The following is a 21,842-nucleotide window of genomic DNA, read 5'->3' on the forward strand; positions in this document are numbered from 1 at the left end:
CGCAGCGACGTCGGGGGGCAGCTCCCTGCCCAGCGGCCTCGCGGTCTTCACCACCTTCCCCGACCTGCTCTTCATCCTCGAGTTTGTAAGTGGCTCGCGCACCCGAGCTGGGGAGTGATTCGCAAGCGGCGCAGTCCCGGCCGCACAAGGGTATGGGGCCAGGGTGCGGAGGGTCTCCCGTCCCCTGACCCCTCTACCCTTTCAGTCCTTTGGCCCCTTCTAGACCAACGACAATAGGAAACACAGACTTAAAAGGGAAAACCAAGTGGTCAACCTGGGTCAGAGGTTGGAAGCGGGCCAGGTCCCTTCGTTGCGCGCCGGTTCCAAAGCTGCTCCCGCTTCGCAAGGGCCACGCAGAAGAAGCCCTATTGGAAAGCGATGACCACTTAGAGGTGCCCAGCTTTTTCCAGGGTTAGGACTTGTTTGTTAAAGTCTGCAAAACAAGCCTGAGCTCACCAGCCCAGGTTTGGAGATGAGGCTGGTGTCGTAGAAGGAGCAAAACAGGCTGTGGTTTGCTCCACTGGTGATTCTGCCGCGCGTGTGTGCGTGTGCGTGTGCGTGTGTGTTGGCGGGGGGTGTGCAGGCAGAGCGATCCCGCGGCTGGGCTGACCTTGAGCTGCCAAGGCCTCTGCACCTGCGCTTGGTCTCTCCTTGCCCTGGAGAGCGCAGCTGCGGTGGCGGCGGGAAGGGAAGGTGCTCCCCAGGTGCCACCAGCTCTTACCTGGAAGGGGGCGAGCTGTGTTTATTTTGTGGATTTGGACGTGAAAGTCATGGAGACTCCTTTCCTGTACCCCCACCACAGAGGTGGCTGCCTGGAGAGCTGGTAGGGAAAGAAAATGGCCAAACCTGACTGTTTAAAAATGGGACCCCAGTTTCTTACTGCCTGATGGAGGCAGAAGGGTGATCCCCAAAGGAAGCAGGTTCTGACATCCATGGAGGGTTTGGGGGGCTGGAGGGGGACTAAGGGGTCCCAGGTTGCCTCGTGGCACTGGATCACTGAGCTCATGAGAGTTGAATTGATCCCAAACCTGGGTATATCCAGAGGGACTTCAAATCCTGGGCTAGCCAGAATCAAGGCAATGACACCTAGAAGAAGCCCTGGACCAACCCCCGCCAGATGTAGATAGGGACCCTCCCTGTGCCCGGCAGAGTGGGGAGGGGCTGTGCCACTGGTACATTCATTCCCCAAAGGGCTCATTCCCCAGCACTTGCCTGAGGCTGGGTGACTGATGAAAATGCGCCTGCAGTGCTCCTAAGGAATGGCACTTCCTATAGAGGCTACTGGACTGTTCTTAGGAAGGCAGGGTTTTCTGACCGAAAGAGAAGATGGCTGATGGTGGGTGTGATGGGGCAGAGGCATTTTTAAACAAGGAAAGCTCTCCCTAGTGTCTCTTCAATTGCCCCAATGGGTGGCTCACTCTGTGTAGCTGTCTGGGGAGCATTATAGCAAGAACCATGAGTGAGTGTTATTGGGCTCCATGAGGAGGATTCTGGAGGGCCCCCTCTTGCCTTCACAAGAGCTGGCTCAGGTGGCAGCAGGCGGTGGCAGGTTAGGGTCTGGCTTCCCCGTGCCCTCTGCTTGCTCTTGGTGCAGCAGCTTAGGGGAAGGAACGCCCCTGCCCAGTGCCCTCACGGTCTTCACCACTTTCCCTGAGGTTGGGGGTGGGCTCAGAGGGGGCGGGAGAGCAGAAAGAAGGCAGACACAGCCCTGCGAGTTCGAGTTCGAGTTCGCCTCTTCAGGATTGTAAATGCAAAGCTGCCTGTGTCTCCATGTGTAGGGAAAGTAGGATTAAAGGGCCTAGGCGGTGCTGCCACGCTGGGAGGTGTTTTTAAATTATGGACTCTTACAACTCAACAACAAAAAGATAAGCAACCCAATTAAAAAACGGGCAAAGGACTTGAGCAGACATTTCTCCAAAGAAGATACACACAGGGCACATGGCCAATAAGCACATAATGTTGTCATCCAGGGAAACAACATCAAAACCACAGTGAGGTGCCACTGCACACAAAACTAGGATGACATTTTAAAAAACGGAAAGTGAGAAGTGCTGGCCGGGTTGTGAAGAAAATGGAATTCTCGTGCATTAATGGTGGGAATGGAAAATGGTTCATCTGCTATGAGAAACTGGTGGGTCCTCAAAAAACAAAACCATATGACCCAGCAATTCCATGCCCAGGTTTATAACCAAAAGAATGGAAAGCAGGAACCTGACTAGATCCACGGGCAGGCGTGTTCATCACGCACCACCCGCAATAACCAACAGCTAGAAACAGCCGAGGCCCATCAATGAACAGATAGTGATTAGCCATACAAGGGCAGATTTTTCTCAGCCATAGAAAGGAATCCAGCACTAATACATACTGCAAAGTTGAAATACTGCTGGAAACACCGTGCTGGGTAGAGGTCACCTATTGTTGGTTCTGTTTATATAAAATATCCAGAAAGGTAAATCCATAGCAATACAACACAAACTGGTGGTTGAAGAGGCTGAGAGGAGAGGGAAAGGGGGCAGCAACTGCTTACCGGGTACGGGTTCCTCTTGGGGTGATGGACATGTTTGGGAATTCAATAGAGATGGTGGCTGCACAACATAGCGAATATATTAAATGTCATTGAAATGGTCAGTTTTAAGTGGTGAATTTTATGTTGCTTGAATGTCACTTCATTTTTTTTAATTTCAAATATTACAGGAAAGTATATATATAAAACTTTCATAGGCACCCACTGATCAAATCTGAATTACCCTGCTCCTGCATCCTCAGGACCACCTCAGGCTACATGTGCTGAGCTGTACATGCCCTGCTTTACCTGTTTTCACAGGATGAAAACAGCCCCACACAACGTACATATCTTTCTGTGGCGCTTTCCATGCAGCGCTGAGGGTTATACATGTGCACACAGGTGTGTTGTGATGTACACACCCCAGAAGCAGACTTACTGGGAGGCTGCAGAAGCTTAATGAAGCTCAGGACCCCACTTGCCCAGCCCCTTCCAAAACCCTGCCCCATTTTGTATTCTTTTACAAAGAAGGTCCCCAAGTCCTATAAGCTTCAGGCTAAACCTGGACCTTCCTGACTCTCACTAGCAGCCCATGAAAGTCACCATTGTTTCTCATCCTTGCCACACTTGGTAGCGTCAGACGTTGTAATTTTTGCTCATACGATGGGTGTGAAATGCTTATTTCTTTAAATCTGTAGTCCAGCGAGTTGTTGATTATTCACTCTTCATGTTCCCATGCTTGACCTCCCAGTAGCCTGGGAGGTGCAGATGTCAAACTTTGGCCTCCAGGGGTAACCAGGGTGGAGCTCACTCCCCTCCCAAGGTAGGAAAACTGCCCAGGGGAGTTAGGAAAGGAGGCGACTCAGGGTGGGGCCTGGCAGCCTTCCCCTGGTGCAGCACCCCTACCCCAGAGCTTATGACCTCTGACCCCTGCAGGGCCCTCACAGGAAGTGAGCACCCCCAGAGCCACACAGGCCATGCTGTTGTTGCAGGCAGTGGAGCACAAGTGTACCCCCTACAGACCCAGATGAAATGTTAATTGTCTCCCCATTCCCAAAAACTCACCCCAGGGCTCTGCTTCTGTCCTGTCTTCTCTTCCCCGCCCCGCACCACCACCACTACCACCATGGGGGACTTTTCCTATTAAATCCACAGTCTCAGTTTCTTCTCCTTCTATAAGTCATGGGCTTATGACACTCAAGCCACCATTCACAGAACAGGAGGCTCACATGGGATGCTTTTTGTCTCAGCTCTAGCCAGAGGCCTAAGGGGAAGCCTCTCACAAGGTGCCCTGAGAGACACCCCACCACACACACACATACACACTTCCAAACTGTGAAAAGAAAGTGCCTGAAAATGGGTTATGGAATTACTAATTCCCAGCCTCCTCCCGGCCTATATGAGGTGGAGCCACGGGAAGCATGAGAGAGCATTTCTTTGATGAGAGTGTGCTAGGGTGCCACCCACCTCTCTGGCAGCATTCCCCTCCTTGGAGGTGGTGAGAGGCAGTGCTTTGTAGGTGAGCACTTGGGGTGGGGATTCAGTGTGGGGAGGGGGGGAATCTGGGATCGGTTTACAGTGAACTGGACATACTAGTTACTAAAATGAGACCGTTTCTGTGACTCAAAGTGACTGGGAACCTCTTATTTGATTGTGACCAGGCAAGTCCCGGGACCTGCCCTAGATTTCTACCTGCCAGGAGTGGGCACTGGGGTTCTGGGGGGCACAGTGATACAGCTGTTTTTTGAAGGGTGGTCCACATTCTGGCTGCACTGAGCAGGCAGCATCTGAACTCCTAGAAGAGAAGGGCTACAAAGTCACAGAAACCCAGTTTTGTGGACCTGAAAGGAAACTGAGGCTCAGAGAGAGGAGGCAGTTGCCCCGTAACTTGGTCTCTAGGGTGGCACTTCCTGCAGTGAATCACATCCAGGTTTCTGCATTTCCTCGGATGCCCATGGTGCACTTTTGCCTACAGCACAAGGGACCATGACTAGGTGGCCCTGCCCCACCCCACCCCGGGCAGCCCTGGGCAATGCCTGGCTCCCTTCTCGCACCCTGAGAATGAAGGGACAGCTCAGAGCCATTGGAGAGCTCACAACCCCCCGGGCCTGCTTGTCAAAAACACACTGGAGGTTTTGAGACACTAGGTCCAGGGCAAGTCCAAGAATCTGCATCTGAGCCCTGGCTGGTGTACTCAATGGTTAGAGCATCGGCCCAAGTACCGAAGGACTGCTGGTTGGATTCCTGGTCAGGGCACCTGCCTGGGTTTCGGGCTCAATCCTGGAGGGGTGGGTACAGGAAGCAGCCAATCTCGGTTATGCTCTCACAGCCATATTTTTTTCTCTCTCCCTCTCCCTTCCTCTCACTCTAGAAATCAATAAAAACATTTTTTTAAAAGAATCTGCATTTGATAAGGGCTGCACAAGCCCCATGGTCACCTGTAGGCCAGCTCACCCCTCAACGTTTTTAGGCAGGGACAGAGTAGTGGGGACACAGGGAGATTCCGGGATGCCACTCCGCCATCCCCGCTCTCCCACTGCCTGGCCATGGCACACACAGTAGGCCAGCTTCTCAGCCTGAAGTTCCTCTTCAGCAATGGGTAGCAGAGTTGGAAGAAATTAATGCCGAATTTTTACATGCACAGCAGCAGTTGAGCAAGAATTTAATCAACAGAGAGTAAGATTTACAGAGGGCTGAAGAGGGCTGACAGGAGATGGGAAAGCTGGTGGCACTCTGCAAGTCACGGTGGAGGTTGGCATGAATGAGAAACGGTTTTGATCTTCCAGGAAGTGTAGTCTACTGGGGTAGGTAATACATTTTGTGCAGTACCATCTTTGTTTGAATATATGTTAAGTACCATGAGAAATAAGTTCTACCTAATTCTTCTCTGTGTTCATGTGAATGTGTTAGACTTTGTGTGATGGTCTGTTCTTGTCACGATGACCTGTGATGCCTTTGATGTGTGTGTATAAAGTCACGGCAGCATCTCCTCCGATGACCGACTCAAACTCACTGGGATGCTAGCTAGTGACACCCCCCTCCCTTCACCTCTCACACCAGTCATTCTGTCGCTTGGGCACCCTCTCACAGCCTTGTCTTTCTGTCTTTGCTCATTCAATAAATTCAGTTCATCTTGGGGGGAAAAGAACGAATAGAAGGGACAGTATCCAGTGAGAGGCTGGGGCAGGGAGCCAGGCGCCCTAGGTTCTCCTGGGTTCAGAGCAGGCACCTTCGCTGCTCCCAGGGAAATTTTCTGCTGCCCAGCCAGGGACCTCTCCTGCGGTCACAGGAGTGTGGGGACTGGCCCTGCAGGCCAGTGCAGGCCAGTGACTGAGCACGGCTGTGTCCACGGACTCCTGGCCTTGTCCCTATCTAGTGCTGCGGCCCCCTCTCCTAGCTGCTTAGAAGGGGTAAGGGCACTGCCCAGGGTTTCTCCTTTCCTCCTCTCTGAAGGGAGGGAAGAATTCCAGGCAGAGGTCTCTAAGGGATTTGCCCTCCAGTTGAGAAGTGACTTTTCCAGTTTTTCAAGAACCAGAGGCCTGCTTTGATCCGGAGTCAGTGACTCTGAGCTGTTCTCTGGAAACGAGGCTGAGCTTGGGGATGGGATGGTCGCGCACATGTCATCACAACCAAGCTGCACTGGAAAGGGGTGCCCTTCAGCTTGCCTTGCGCAGACGGGGTAACGCCTGCAGATGCCTGCGGTGCTCTCAGGAGGGTGGGAGGGTCCCAGATGCCATTGCAGGGGCAGTTCCGGCCGGGGACAAAGGCTGACTGCTTGCACCTACACCGTGCCTGCTGCTGAGGAGGGTTGGGGAGTACACGGTGCACTGGCTTAGGAATGGCTTTGCTCTGCTCTGGGCTACAGACGCATTCTGTGACTGAAGGGCTGGGGCGGGGACTGAGCCATCTGGGGCCTGGCTCAGGCCGGAGGGGGCCAGCTTGTCCAGACCTGGATGGGGGCTGGGAGCTGACTCAAATGGACACAGGCAGCCCAGGGTCCCAGTGGGGGACGGGGGCTTCCTCTCAGGAGGGTTTTGGACCAACGGCCCCCTGGGCAGGCTGATAAGGTACCCCAGCAGGTGTTCTCTTCTGGTGCGGATGGATGTGAGGACAGGGGGTGAGTGGCACCCCTGGTCCCAGAGGCGCTGGAGCCGCAGGGAAGTGTAGGCACTGGTTTTCTCTACATCGGGGCCTGGCCTTCTGCATTCGGGGGGAAGGAAGGACTTGGTTCCTGGTAGCTCCTGCTGGGCACCAGGGTGATGTCCAGGCATGAATTCTCTGCCACCCTTAGTCCGGGCTCTCTACCACCCCTACTTCACTCATAGCTCATGTTCTGCCCACCTTGGGGCAAAACTGCCCCTGTGTTGAATCACTTTAATGCTCCAAAGCCCTAGAGCCTGAGAAAAATATGTGGGAACTAGAAGAAAGGCCTTGTCGCCAGCATCGCAGGTTGATGCGCGCAGCAGGGGGAAGAGGAAGCCAGGGCCAGCTGACCTGAAATTCCACCCCAGAGCCGCTCCTGTTAGAGTGCAGGTGGGCGGGAGGGGAGGTGTGGGGCAGAGGAGGAGGAGTGAGGAGGACCCCAGAAACTCTAGCTCCAACTTTGGAGGCCCTTAGAGTGCCAAGGGTGCGGGCTTGATGGGGGGCACTCCAGAAAAAGAGCAAATGGAGAACAGAAGATAAGTGGCACCCCCACACCTGTTAGTGGGGTGGGGTACAGTTCCTGATAAGGGTCATGGTGATGGGCCCGGGATGAGGACTGCAACCTGTGCCTGCAGAAGGGGCTGATGTCCTGGAGTTCTACCTTCTGCTTGTTTTTGACCTTAAACACAAACCTTGCTATTCTTTTCCTCTGAAAGAACAGAGGCTATTGAGCAGTGGAGGGGGGAGGGTAGCCTCCTCGGGCCACCTCTGCAGTCTCCTCGCCTGGACCCAGGGCGGTGGGAGCAGGACGCAGGATAAAGGGCTGGTCTGCTCTCCCTCCGTGTCACTGTTCTCATGGGGGATTTCGGTGGGCCGCCTGTGGGTCACCTTGGGGACCCGTCACGGGTACGGAGACCAGCCTTCCGAGCAGTGAAGTGGGGATGTAATAGCACCTGCCTCCAGGACGCTGTGAGAAGTCAGCGAGTGTCACACGCAAGGCTCTCACAATAACGTGATGCACAGAACTGACTGAGCAGTAGCTGTTAGGGTGGGTTATTATCAAGTCACTAAACACTCACACCTGCTCTAGATCAGCTGGCCAGTCAGGGCAAATGGGGGCCGAGAGGCCGATCCAGCACCCTGTTTTGCCTTGGATGCCCTTCTAGAGTGGGTGTGTGAGGCAGAGGGTGCCCTTCTAGAGCGGGGTGAGTGAGGCAGAGGGTGCCCTTCTAGAGCGGGTGAGCGAGGCAGAGGGTGCCCTTCTAGAGCGGGGGGTGAGCGAGGCAGAGGGTGCCCTTCTAGAGCGGGGGGTGTGCGAGGCAGAGGGTGCCCTTCTAGAGCCGGGTGAGCGAGGCAGAGGTGAGTGAGATTGGGGAGTGTGGGGGGCTATGGGGGCCACACTTGACTTTTACCAAGAGTCACCTCACACTGCAGACACCACCCTCTGTGGGGCCTTCCCAGGGCCTCCTCAGCCTGGAGCTGCCCCTGCCAGGCAGATGGGGCGGCAAGGGGGAGGCGGGCCTCGGGCCTCGGCTGACCTGCCCTGCCTCTGCCTGGGGCGGGGCACTTCCTGAGCCTCCCTCCTGCCAGCCTGGTGCCAGGGCGGTGGGAGAGCTTGTGAGTTCTGAGTGTGATGAGAATGGTTGTATCTGCCCGAAGGCAAAGGACCAAGTACCAGTGGCGCAGGATTAGTCCTTTCAAAAACGATTTGTCATCGTTGGTGCCAGTGCCTCGCCGTCTGGAAGCCCTCGGTTCAGGGGGATGCAGGCTCTGGCATGAGAGCGTGCCCCACTCCCCCAGCCTCCATCCTGCCCTGCACTGCGTGCTGCTAAGCCGGGCACAGTTGGACTGAGGGGCCTGGCAGGGAGGGAACCACCAGCTTTGGGTCTTAGGATCCTTTTCAGAACCAGCCCCGAAGGCCTCCCTGGTCTCCCTGAAGCGCTCCTTTGGTGCAGGTGATGTGGTGGGGCTGAGACCTCCACCCTTCAGGCCCGGCTTCCCAACACCTCCCCCTGGAAGCCGCCCCTGTGTGCACCCCTTCCTAGCACTCAGTACTCGTACTGCATACCCCGCTGTGGTCTGTCTCCTCCCTGGACCCCGAGTTTTCCCATATTCCTCACAGGCCGTGGGCCGTCAGCGTGCACCAGAGGGACGGGGCTGGCGTCTCGCTCCCACCCGGCTAGTGGTTATGCCTCACAGGGTGAGTCCTTGACCCCAGGCAGACAGAAGAGGAAACTGACCATCGCCACCAAACCCCAGGAGACCCTGGGGACCCTCGAGAGAGGCTTGGGGCGCTGGATGGGCAGTTTGCAGGCACACACCTGTTTGTTGGTTTTGCTGACGGATTCGGTGACTCCTTACTGCCTTTTGTTTTTGTTGCACTGAAGCCACGCCCTCCTGGTCTAGCGTGTCCGAGGTGGATTCTGTCTTTCACAGGTGGCTTACCCGTATTTTCCACGGAACCTCCTGTTTCTGTTTATCCTGCTGAGTAAAGCCAGTGGACTATAAGTGTGGCAGGTAAAATTTTCCATCCAGCTGAGGACATGCCTGAGGAGAGCCCCCAGCTCTGTGGATCTGAGAGGAGTGCTCCTTCATTTGGGACCTGGTGGACCCCCCGTGGGACAGAAGACGTCCCTGCCCCTGGATGCAGTGGGGTAGCAGGCCTGAGCAGGGGCCTCCTCCTGCCACACTCGCCCTGTTAATATCAACTGCGCATGTGCACTCACCCCCATCTCTTTAAATCCCAAGTCTCTACCCTCCTCTTCACAAACAGAATCCACCCCTCCTCCCCCCCAGTCCTGGTCTTGCCTTCAGATTAGATAAAGGGACACAATCAAAGACCCCTTGGGAGGGATGATGGCATGACGGGTCCCTCTGAGAGGAAGGAACCTGCTAATGAGGGAGCCGGGAGGGCAGAGCAACTGCTGTAGGTAAACGCAGCACTGCCGCAGCGTACACCTCGGGAGAGCCTCGGAGGCCAGATGCCTAGTAAGCGTTTTGTCAGGTGGCAGCGGGGGAGAGGGTCCCCCACACAGTCCTCTGACCTGCCCCAGCCGCCTCCCCATGGGGTCAGATTAGGGGATCCTGTGCCCAGGTCTGGGCTTCATCCCTGTCCTGGGCAAAGGTGTTTAGCTGGTCACCCTCACTGGGGCCCCAATACTTTCACCAGGACCCTGCCCTTGGTGGGCCCAGAGCTGCACCAGGGGGCTGGTGGCAAGACTGGGAGGGAGGGGGCAGGACAGGAGAGGGGGCTCTGTGTAGTAGTGTGTGTCTGTGGGTGACTCTGTCCCCCGGGTGCACCTGCCCGCAGTGCTGACCGTCCTCCTGGTCACTCCTGGCGTCTGTTAGATGCACAAGTGAACAGATGGATGAACGAGTGGGTGAGGGAGTGGGCAAGTGAGGGCAGGGTCTCCTTGGCCCTCTCTTTGTGCTTTTGAAGGTGTTTTTAAATTCTGGGTCCCTACAACATCCAGGGAATTGGAGCAATTCCTCTGCACTGAGTTTCTCCACAAGGAGGTGGGGCTCATGCAAGGACCAGAGAAGCCAACAGAGCCACTCTGTGTCTGATTCCCGCCCTTCAGAACAGGAGGGTCCCCAGCCTCCTCTCAGACCCACCTTCCAAGGGAAGAGCCAGGGGAGCCTGAGGGAGGCCTCAGGGTTTGGGATGCTGGGTCTTCCCCCCTGACCGCCCTCTCCGCATTCTCCGGCCTCCTGGTGCTTACGTGCTGTCCTGGCCGAGTCACCCACCCACTGCCCTCCCGAGGGTGCAGTTACCCTGGGCTGCTCATAGTTCAATGAGTGCAGATGTTTCCAGCAACACGGGTCGGAGCTGCTGTCCCTGCTGGCCTGGGGAAGCACCGACAGGCGTGGTGCTCACGCCAGCCATGGGGACGCGCCTCCTGTGCTGTGGCCAATCTTTTCTTCTCCTTCCTGGGGACCTGAGCAAAGCGGCAGGACAACCGAGCTCTGGCTGCACGAGGGCTGTGGCCAGTGTCCTTACCCCTCAAGAGCCCAGGGCACCACCTTCTGTTCACATGCACCGTCCCGACCCCAGGTGCTCAGAGCTGTGGGCCGCGCCGCCAGGTGTGCATGTGCAAAGCCCAGGACAGGGAGCCTCTTGGGTCCACGTCCTGACATGTGTGTTATTGGAAGAGTGTCCGCTGGTGGAGACCCTGACAGAGTACAGCGGAGCCCCGGGAAAATATCCAGAGAATCTGAGCAATTCCTCTGCACTGAGCTCAGCTGTCCGAGTCCCCAGGCGGAGACACTGGGCCATTGTGGACAGCGAGCCCCTCCGGCACTGCGCAGGCAAGGGCACCGCCTTGCCAATCTCAAGAATGTGCCGAAGATTCCTTTCTCCCTTTGCAACCGAGGCTCATTGTTTAAAGGCAGCACTTCCCATACTTTGATGTCCTTTGTGTGTGTGTTGCGGAGGCAGACACATTTCTCTCCACTTTTTATTTCTGAGAAATCATAGGTTTTCCTCTTTTTGATGCTTTTGAAGGTGTTTCTAAATTTTGGGTCCCTACAAGGTTCGGAGTGGATACTGCACAGTCCTAGACCTGGGATTTTCACCTGGTTACAGTTGTGACTGCAGCAGGTGGTGTCCTCATCTGTGCCAGGTGTTCTGCAGGTATAATCCCATTCACTCCAGCCCCAGGGACAGAGATGGCGCTGGGTGGTCTCAAACAAACGTCTCTAAGTCCCTGGGCTGAACTCTTTCTCTGGGACCCAGATCCCCAAGCTGGATGGCAGGTGGGACCTGGGCTAACACGGTGTGGTTCTCAGCTCTACTTCTCATTCCAATCACTCGAGACGCCTTGGAAAAGCACCAATGCCCAGGGTCTGACTCTACTGGACAGAAGCAGTTACAGGACAAGCGACAGACATCCAGGCTCCCGTCGAAGGCCTTGGCAGGTGTTTCCCTAACAGCCCGTGGAGGATGCTCTGGAAACTCCTGTCAGACAGAAGGAGGGCTCCCGCCTCCAACGCCCAGCCGGCCAGCCTGTGACACCAGCCACGCACTGCTCCATTTCACTGCAGTGAATTTTAGGGAACAGAGATATTAAGTAACTTGCCCAGGGGCAACAGGCTACCCAGCTAGTAAGTGGCAGAGCTGGAATTCAGATTCTTCTTCTAAAGTCTTCACCAAGCATGTCAAACTCAAAGGCTAACACGGGCCAAATAAACAAGGTTTAAGTTTGTGTGGGCCGCAAAAATCAAAAGCTTCAATTTTCATAGAAACGTAGGTTTATTTCAATAGAGACATGCTGAATACAAAGGGCTGAAATAAATGAGTAATCGCTAGCATCAAATAATAGAACATTTTTTTAAAAGTAATATTTTTTTCTTGAACATTAACTTACCAGACACTGAATAACTGCACAAATTAATAAGCATAACACAAATAAACCTATTTTTCTTGTTCTCTGAAAGCGAAATATTTCCAGTTGCACACGCCAAAAAGTCAGTCCAAGACTAATGACGTGGAAATCAGCTGCTAAAATATTCCCTGCTAGTATTAGTGAAGAGAAATGGTGCGCCTGTACATAAGACACATAAGGGAAATGAATGCTAATCAGTCATTACCAAACATTGTCGTTTTTTATTAATAATTATGTATAACAGGATATTGTAAAAATTAAGTTACAAATTTTTTATTAAAACGTTTCTTACATGCCATTATATTGGCTGGGCCTCAAAAATATTCGTTGTAGGCTGCATGCGGGCCGCGGGCCACGAGTTTGACATGCTTGGTCTACACCCTGAACAGCCCTCGCCTGCCTCCTGAGGGTTAATCCAGATAGAAAAGAGAAAACCTTCTCTGAGTTTACACCAGAGCTTCCCCCAGACTGTCTCCTAAGGACATTTTTTTGACAAAAAGCATTTGATCAGGTCAACCACAGATGTGAACTCTTTAGGTCTTTGGGAATGTTGTCTAATTTTTTAAAATATATTTTTTATTAATTTCAGTGAGGAAGGGAGAGGGAGAGAGAGATAGAAATATCAATGATGAGAGAGAATCATTGATTGGCTGCCTCCTGCACACCCCCTGCTGGGGATGGAGTCTGCAACCCCGGCATGTGCCCTTGACTGGAATCAAACCTAGGACCCTTCAGTCCACAGGCCGACGCTCTATCCACTGAGCCAAACCAGCCAGGGCAGAATTTTGTTTAGTTTTGTACGTGATCTATGTTCTCAGAAAACCTCAGCGAGGCTCAGCATCCAAATCAGCCTGAATTAAAGAAAGGTTTCCAGTCCTGAAACACTAGGGGAGTTAGGGGCCCCGATCACCAGCTCAGCCCCCATTCGTAGACGCTGAGGCTGTGTCCCTGCGTCCGGAGGACACCTGAGGATGAGCTCACGTCCAAGGTAAGACAGGGATTGAGGCTTAAGAAGAGGATAGGGGAAGAAAGGAAACTTGGCATTCAGAACCCAGGCAGGAGCTGGAGCAGTGCATGGCTGGTGTCACAGGCTGGCCGGCTGGGCGTTGGAGGCGGGAGCCCTCCTTCTGTCTGACAGGAGTTTCCAGAGCATCCTCCACGGGCTGTTAGGGAAACACCTGCCAAGGCCTTCGACGGGAGCCTGGATGTCTGTCGCTTGTCCTGTAACTGCTTCTGTCCAGTAGAGTCAGACCCTGGGCATTGGTGCTTTTCCAAGGTGTCTCTAGTGACTGGAATGAGGAGTAGAGCTGAGAACCACACCGTGTTAGCCCAGGTCCTACCTGCCACCCAGCTTGGGGATCTGGGTCCCAGAGAGAGAGTTCAGCCCAGCGATTTAGAGACGATTGTCTGAGACCACCCGGCGCCATCCCTGTCATGGTTGATGGTGACCTGCAGGCAGGGGGTGGGTGATGGCCTCTGAGCGTTTGCGTCCTGGAAGCTGGGGCCAGTGAGAGTGTTCCTCATGAAGGGAAATGCCTGAACCCTCACCTACCCCCTTGCTCTTGACAAATATTTGGCCAGTGGGGTCCTGTGGCTGGGACAGAGGGACTGCTCCCTGCCCAGGGTGCCTTATCTGCTGGGTGTGGGTGCAGCCCTTGCTCTGTTTGCTCTCTGCACACTTGCTGGGCGGAGTGGGGCAGGTTCTGGTTTGCCTTGGTCCCATGATTCACACAGAATCCCAGCTCTGCCTGTGCCGCCTGGGAGGCCTGCACTTTTTCCAGTCAGTTCTATCTTGAAGCTCACCCTCCCTCGAGCTCCGTGTCCTGCCACTCCTTGCCCCTCACTTCATGCGCAGCTTCCCGGCCTTCTGACACCCTCACTGCTGCCTCAGCATTCGCTGGGCTGGCACGTCCTTTTTCCTCCCCCAAAAAAGCTGCTTCTTGAGCCTTTGGCCTAGTTAACCAACCAAGTGCACCTCTCCCTTCAAGATTTGGTTGGGGCCCTGCCCCAGCCCACCGGGCCTGGTCATCATCCTGCCGTGAGACTGGTGACCTCTGTGTCGTGTCCATCTCCACGGGGCTGTGGGCCTCCTGGGCGCACATATCTTACCCCCGGTGCTGGGTGGTGCTGAGCACGGTGCCGGAAGCTTCATGCTCACATCCGTAGTTCCAGCCAGTTCGCACCAGTGCAATGTGGGGCGACAGCGGCAACTTGTCATTTACAGACCAGGAAGCTGAGGCCACGAGGCTGGATCACTTGCCACAGCCTCTGCTGTCGGATGTGGTAGCGCCTCTCAGGGCTCACATGCAAATGCTGCTCCACCAGGCGACTCGGGGACCTCACCTGTGGACGGGAGCAGAGCGGTCACAGCTTCTCACACAGCCCCGCCCTGGGATTCTCACAACAGTGGCGTCTGTGCCCAGGGCCCTGCTCACACATGTCTAGCTGGGAATAGGGTCTCTCCACAGCTCAGCCCCCTGTCCCCAGGGCTCCCACCTCAGCAGCCCTCCCAGGTGGCCCCCTGTGGCTCCCCCCCGAAGCAGCTGCCTTGCCTTTCTCCCCTGGGCACCTCCTGGGCAGGGCTGTGATGTGTAACTTAAAACATGTTTCTGGGACAGGTGGGCCTGGTGGCATCTGCCTTAGAAGAACCTCCCCGGGAACCAGTGAGTCCCCAGCTCTTTCCAGTTTGGAGGCCCCCAAAGAGAGGAGACACATCCACTCGGTGTCCCTCAAGTGGTGGGGGTCAGAACGGGCCGTGGGTGTGTTTCGAGATAGAGGTATTTTGTAAAAGTCTCCCTGAGAGAGAATTTCTCACCTTGAAAGACATTGTGCTAAATGAAAAAAGCCAATCACAAAAGTCCACGTGTTACATGCTTGCACTCACGTGGAAGTTGAGAACAGGGGCATCTATAGGGACAGAGTTGGTGAGTTGTGAAGTAGGGATGGGAGGGGTGGAGGCGAGCGATAGCTAAAGGGCACAGGGCTTCTTCTGAGGTGATGAAATTGTTCTAAGTGGACTGGGGATGATGCTTGCACAGCTCTGTGGATGTGGGAAAAACCGTCGAATCGTACACGTGACATGGGTGAATTGTGTGGCATGTGAGTTACATCTCATTTAAAAGAATTTCTCCCCACCATCTCACTATGAAACCTACCATTATAGGTAAACCATGAAATGAAAAGAAAGTCGGCATAATTTTCTGAAGGACCTTTGCAAGGTGGGCTATACCCAGAGGTGGAATGGGTTCTTACCATAGACTCCAAGAAGGGGGAGGGGGGGGGAGAGAAAGGAAGGGAGGAGGCCTGTTTTTCTACAGAGCTGGAGCATAGTCTTTATGAGGTAAAACCCCACCTGAAGCCGATCAGGAGGTCCGGATTCACCTTTGCAGCTTCCCTCTGCCACTGGCGCCAGGAGCTGGACACCAGATACGGTCACATCCAGCGAGAGCATATTCAGGACCCCATGGCGAGCCCTCAGGGCAGCGACTTCACTCGGAATTCACCTTATTTTTCTGGCCCTTGGTTCTAGCCAGCAACCCGGGGAAGAGTCCAGGTGAAAGTTAAATGGTCTGCGGGCCAGGGGCTAAGAGCCACCTCCTCAGATTTGGCCATTTCAGGTGCCACCTGTGTGTTAATGTATTTTACACTTAACTTTTTCCCCCAAATAACTATATCACTGAGTTGAAAATTTTAAAAGTGTTGTTATTCAGCTCCCCTCTGCCCACCAGTCCTTGGAGCCAATATTCTAGGGGAGCTCCAGACGCCTGGCTCCACCCTGAGCCCCTCTCTCTGCCTTAGAAACACCAGAGAACGAAAAAGAGAACCATTTTCCTCTTGTGGCATTCAGCGTCCCCCAATGCCATGTCTGCAGACCACGAAAACTCCTCCAGCCACTGGGACCCACACAGGTCCCATGACGAGTGCACTCCCCCCCCCCATGAGCCCTACACAGGTCCCATCACGAGTGCACCCCCCCACGGGCCCCACACAGGTCCCATCACGAGTGCACCCCCCACGGGCCCCACACAGGTCCCATCACGAGTGCACCCCCCCATGGGCCCCACACAGGTCCCATCACGAGTGCACCCCCCATGAGCCTCACACAGGTCCCATCACGAGTGCACCCCCTCCATGGGCACCCCAAGCTCTGAGGCCAGTTCACTAACTCAGACACTGATGCATGGCTAGACAGGTGTCCCACACCCAGGAGTTAGCTGTGAGCAAGGGACTGCATCCTCTCCATCACCTGGTCCGGCAAAGTGCCATTTTATAACTAATGGGATACACCTGCTTGGGGCTCGGTGCTGCCAAAGAGAAGTGCAGGCTCCCTAGGGCATGTGCCTGGGGAACTGACTTGCACAGGTCTGGTCCCCCTGGCATCGTCACCAGGTGACCAGCAGAGGATGCTCAGGAGAGGAGTGTCCTAGACCCTTGCCTCTGCCGACCAGCCAGGCACTGACCCCCCCTCCTCCTCCTCTCCGTGCCACTCTCTCTCACCTCCTAAATCCATGTCCTGCCTGCCTATCAGCACGCTCGCGTCCCTTTGTCAGTGCCCATAAGGCCAAGCGATCTGCTTGATCCTAAAGGCCACCGTGGGTGGAATCTGCACACGCATCTTGTTCTGTGGCTGCCCAAGGGTTTGTAGTTAATTGATTTTGCTCGTTATTATAAGTTGTAAAGTGTGTCCTACTGGCTCTGTCACGGGCCTCAGGCAGTTCAGATGCATCAGTAAGAAGGCTTTCTGGGCACAGAGGCCCATATCTGATGCATTAGGCCCAGCCTGGTTTTGATAAATCCAGACTCTTCACTGCACTGGTTTTTCCATCAAATGTGATTCTCTCCTGATGTTTCTCAGCTCAGTGGCCGAGAGCACGCATGAGGACCGTGGGCTCTCTTTCCCAGCAGGTGGGAGCAGGGACCGCATGAGTTCAGACCACAGGGCACATAGGGCTGGGAGCAGACGTTTAGGAAACCAGTGCCACGCACCCCAGCACCTGGGAACCTTTGACTACAAAGCCATGTCCACCATCTCCAGCTCCAAGTACAGGCCTTGACTGGGTGGGGCGGGGGGTGAGGCTGAGCTGATTTCACTGGGATGAAGGGGGACGAGGAGAGGGAAGAAAATCTCGAAGGATTCATGCGAGCGCGTCCTCACAACGTGGAACGGTGGCATTGAGGGGCGTCACTGAGCCCCATGTCTGTCCTCACGCTCCTCTGTGAAAACATGGGCTCACTGACTCTGGACATCATGGGGGGGTCTTGTGGGTAACAATGGGCAGTGTTTCTCCCAGGCCTGTCCTAGGCTACCTGGGGAGACTGGGCTGACCTGGGCCCTCTCCACTCCAGCTGGACTCCAGGTGTCAGCACACCTCCCGGACTTGGGGATCTCAGGGGTCAAATTTCAAAAAAAAACAAAACGCTAATGACACGGGGTGACTAGTTTATTTTGCTGGTCACTACCATTTCATAAAGGGAAGGATATTTTAATATCAAAATACTAGGAAGGATATAACCTCAGAATAAGGAACAGCCCTTCTAATGATAAACTAGATGATACATTATCTAACTGCTACGTACCTCAATTTCTGACAGATGGGTCAGTACCTCACTCATAGGGTTGTTGTGAGGATTAACTAAGATTTTATATATATATATATATTTTTAATCCTCACCTGAGGACATTTTCATTGATTATTTTTTAGACAGAAGGGGAGAGAGAGAAACATCGATTGGTTGCCTCCCGCATGCTCCCCAACCAGGGCTGAGGATCAAACCTGAAACCTCTGTGTCCTGACCAGAAATCGAACCTCCAACCTTTCAGTGGACTGAGCAACACTTCTACCAGCCGAGCCACACCGGCCAGGGCCTGAGTTAATATTTTCAGGACAGTGCCTGGTATATAAATGTGATATAAGCATTTATCAAATTGAAAATCTGAATTGTATTTTTAAAAATGGAAAAGGCAATCAGGCCGGGGATTGGAGAGACGGGGAGGGGTGATCCGAGCCCAGAGGGGATGAGCTTTCCCGGTGAGGACAGTGTCCTCGTGCTCTCTGCCTCCCTTCCGTTTCCTGCCCAGCGTGACCTCTGGGTCTGGCCCTCCCCGGCCCCATGCTCACCCCTCCCTCTCGCGCTCCCTCTGCAGGTCTTCGGGGGCCTGGTGTGGATTCTGATCGCCTCGTCACTGGTGCCCATGCCACTGGTCCAGGGATGGGTGATGTTCGTGTCTGTGTTCTGCTTCGTGGCCACCACTACCCTGCTCGTCCTGTACATAATCGGTGCCCACGGAGGGGAGGCTTCCTGGGTCACCCTGGTGAGTCCCAGCCTGGGATGTCTGGGGGGGAAGGGACAGCAGTGTTGGACCCTCTTCCCGGGAGGCTGGCTTTTCCCATGCTGGGCGAGGCTGCCCTGTAGACATGCTCCACCCATGTTCCAAGTTCAAGCTGTCCAGGCAGCCAGGGCTCCCTGCCGCCGGGAGGTCTTCTTCATGGAAACCCAGCAGCCCACCCCTGCCCTCACTGCCGCACCGGCCAGGTCCTCGTGGCTCCTCCTTCCTCCGGAGGGCTGGCTTCCACCTTGCCCTTGGCTGCCCGATGTGAGGCCATGCTTATTGCCCAGCTCCCAGTCACGCCTCCTACAGCAGGGTTGCCAGCGAGGGACGTGGAGGGGGCGGGAGATGACCTGTGGTCTCCATCCGCATAAATTCTGCCTCGAGGCCCATGGAGAGGGTAACACTTGAGACACCTGCCATTACCTGCCCTGAAGCGGGTGCGGATTGGCTGGGCCTCTCGCTCTGCGCTGGCCACCAAGCCACATCCTACCTGAGACTGGGAACTGCTCAGGTCCGGAGCCATTTCCACCGATTAAATAAATGCCGAGTTGCTCTTGCGCCCCCACCCCCTTCTTGGTCCCACCTCAAGGGAAAACAGCGTCCCTTCCTCATCGAAGCCCTTGCTCTGGCCCCAAACCAGTGAGAGAAATCTCTGCTGGGAAGCGCCGATTAGTTTGTGAGGAGGGCACCGGCGGGGGTGGTGATGGGAGAGTAAGGGGGACCGAAGCCAGGCCGGGTGAGGACAGGGACGGGGACTGTCCCTCACATCCACGCCGGGCCCCACCTCTCTGACCCCGCAGGACGCAGCCTACCACTGCACCGCCGCCCTGTTTTACCTCAGCGCCTCCGTTCTGGAAGCGCTGGCCACCATCCAGATGTACGAGGGCTACACCTACAGGCAGTACCACGAGAACATCTCCGCTGTGGTGAGTCCGCCAGCCTCCGCCTTCGCAGCTCCCCCCCCTCCCCCCCAGGCCCCCTTTCTATTGTTTCAGTTCACTAACTTTGAATGAACTACACCTTCCCCTCCTTTCTGAAGAAGCAAAGCCCGGGGAAGGGCAGTGATGGCCCAAGGCTCGCCTCGCCATCAGTCAGTGTTGCGCTGCCCAGGCCGGGGCTGGCCCAGGGCTGTGTGACCGGCCTTCATGGAGGGCAGGTGGGAGAGACATGACAGCCGAGTGCCCAGCCTGGGAGCTCCCCGGGGACACTCTCATTCGACCCTCCCAGCCCCTAGGATGTAGGCACTGTTATCACGCCAGGTCACGGGGCGGGGGGGCGGGGGGGGTGGAGAACCAGGGCCCCGGAGCCGAGTACTTGTTTCCTGTTCCCGTGGGAACTTCTGAGGAGTTTCTGTGGAGGGTTCTCATGGGTCTGGAATTGCCCAGACGGGGAACTGCCCCCTGCTGGTGGGGGAGGTCTTCTTAGGGGGCTGCGCAGACATGTGTGACTGCTCCTTCCAGACAGGGGACTTGGGAGTCCCCGGATGAGTTCTCTTATGTTTGTTATTAAGTAACTCGGCTCACTCATCGCCCCTGGCCAACGACTGAAGGGTTCGCCCATGTGTGGAGTAGGGGACAGAGCAGCACGGTGCCGCCGCTGTTAATGGGCATTTTCCAAAGTCACGGAAGCGTGGCCACCCTAAATGCTGTGCCTGGCTTGGAAACTCTTGACCCTGAGCCCAAGGTCACAAAACCAGGTGCAGATAGTTGACTTGAGGGCAGGCAGCTTTTAGGGAGGCCAGCCACCAGAGTGGGGCGATAGAAGTACAGGGGGCCCAGGGGGAAGTCAGGGGTGTGACAGCCATCAAGCGACCAATAGCCATATTTCCAGGCCTTTGTTCCCAGCGCCAGAGTGGCTGGCTGGGTCTTCCAGCAGCTTTCTCAGTAAGCACTCCCTTTTGTGCAAAAGCTCAAAATCCCTCCTCTGGGTGCCTGCCCCTCACTTCCTGTGAGCCTGGCCCCTCACCCAGGCCTGTGACAGGAAGAGTCATGGAATAAAATCTGCTGGGGTCTGAGTTGTCCAGGCATCATCGGGACCTTCACCAGAGCCAACAAACCCACATGTTCCTATTTCTCAGCAGAGGCTGCTGAGGCCGCAGTTGGTGGGCTCTGGTCCTGCTGGTGTGGAGGAGGGAAGTTTTCCATGGAGAGTAGTTGATCCTCTTTTTCTGAGGCCCCATTTCTAGATGGTGGCCCCCACATAGTCAGGTGAGAAGGTAGATAGCTGACCTTGCATGCCGAGTCCAGTGGATGGGCTGGCCAGCTGGAGCTCTGTGCCGAAAGCATTCTGGGGCCGCATCTGGGCTCAGCAAGGAAGTGCCGTGTGAGTGGTGAGAAGCAGTGGCTGGCCACACAGGGCGGGTCTGTCGCCCTGAACGAGCGTGAGCAGCCCGCCTGATGCACAGCCCGCTCCTTGCCCTGTCCCCAGCCTGCCCGCTAATGGTCATTCGTCTTGGTTTCAGGTGTTTTCATACGTAGCCACGCTGCTGTACGTGGCCCATGCCGTGTTTTCTTTAATCCGATGGAAGTCTTCGTAAAGCGGAGGAAGAACTTTAGCCTAACACCCAGATGTGCTAACTGACAAGCCCGCCTTCCAGCATAACTTTGTAGAATGCAGGCATGCTCTCCGTGGGGGAAAAAAAGAAAACAAACCAAAAAAGCCCAACACTGCTTCTATGTTTACTGTCCCACAGACCTCATGTTGGAGTTGGGGGCCAGCCACCTTTAACCTCCAATGAGGTCTGTCTTTCTTGGGTCATTTCCTGTTTTGGGGGGGTGGGGTGGAGGGCACTGTCGGGGTGGGAAGTGGGAGCTGTGATCAGAGAGACCCTGGAACGAAGGCCCCTGCTGACGCTGGACGGATCCCACGAACTCTCAGAATTGTCCCGGGCTCTCGGAGCACCCATTTCGAGGCGTGTTTCTAAGTCTTCACGGAGATTCTACCCGTCACCAGGAATAAAACTCGCCCAACAAATGTTCACAATGTCCACAGTGGAAGATGATAAGCCTTCGAGACACTCCATAAAGTGCCTTTATGTCCAGTGCTTTGGTGGGTGTTTTTGTATCGGGAACACCATCACCACCGCTTTCTTTCTGAGGCCTCCTGGGCTCAGAGTGACTCTAGAGGCAGCAACAGATGGCAGTTCAGGTGGCAGCTGTGTGCTCGGCCACTGCAGTGATCTCAGAGCCTGGCACTGGGCATCCACCCGCCCCAGCTACCAGGGCATGTGCCAGGATGGCTTCATCCTCCCTGGACACTCCCCAAGTACCAGCCTGAGGGTCCCCTTCTTTTCCCTACAAGACAAGGGTCTGTGCTCATTTAAGCCACAGAAAACGAGGTGCAGAAGCTGCTTCTCATTCTCCGGGCAGCTGATCAGAAACGCTCGGGCGTGTGCGCCGATTCTGCTCCAGGTAGGGGCGTGGATAGCAAACTGTTCTAGTATTTCCTTGGGCCACTTCACAGGAGAGAAAGAGGACCAGAC

The 21,842-nt window shown here is 55.2% G+C and overlaps 1 protein-coding gene across 1 annotated transcript in view; it reads left to right on the plus strand.

Moving 5' to 3' along the window:
* Positions 1-21,401, plus strand: part of MAL (mal, T-cell differentiation protein) — a 23,026-nt gene extending 1,625 nt beyond the window's left edge. Inside the window, exons 2-5 of the mRNA XM_005860479.1 lie at positions 6-85; positions 18,176-18,343; positions 19,162-19,287; positions 20,823-21,401. Of these exons, the coding sequence (XP_005860541.1) occupies positions 6-85; positions 18,176-18,343; positions 19,162-19,287; positions 20,823-20,897 (449 nt within the window). The 3' untranslated portion in view covers positions 20,898-21,401. The remainder of the gene's footprint in view (positions 1-5; positions 86-18,175; positions 18,344-19,161; positions 19,288-20,822) is intronic.
* Positions 21,402-21,842: the final 441 nt, after the last annotated feature.

This window comes from Myotis brandtii, unplaced genomic scaffold (assembly GCF_000412655.1).
Source record: "Myotis brandtii unplaced genomic scaffold, ASM41265v1 scaffold1347, whole genome shotgun sequence".
Classification (NCBI taxonomy): domain Eukaryota; kingdom Metazoa; phylum Chordata; class Mammalia; order Chiroptera; family Vespertilionidae; genus Myotis; species Myotis brandtii.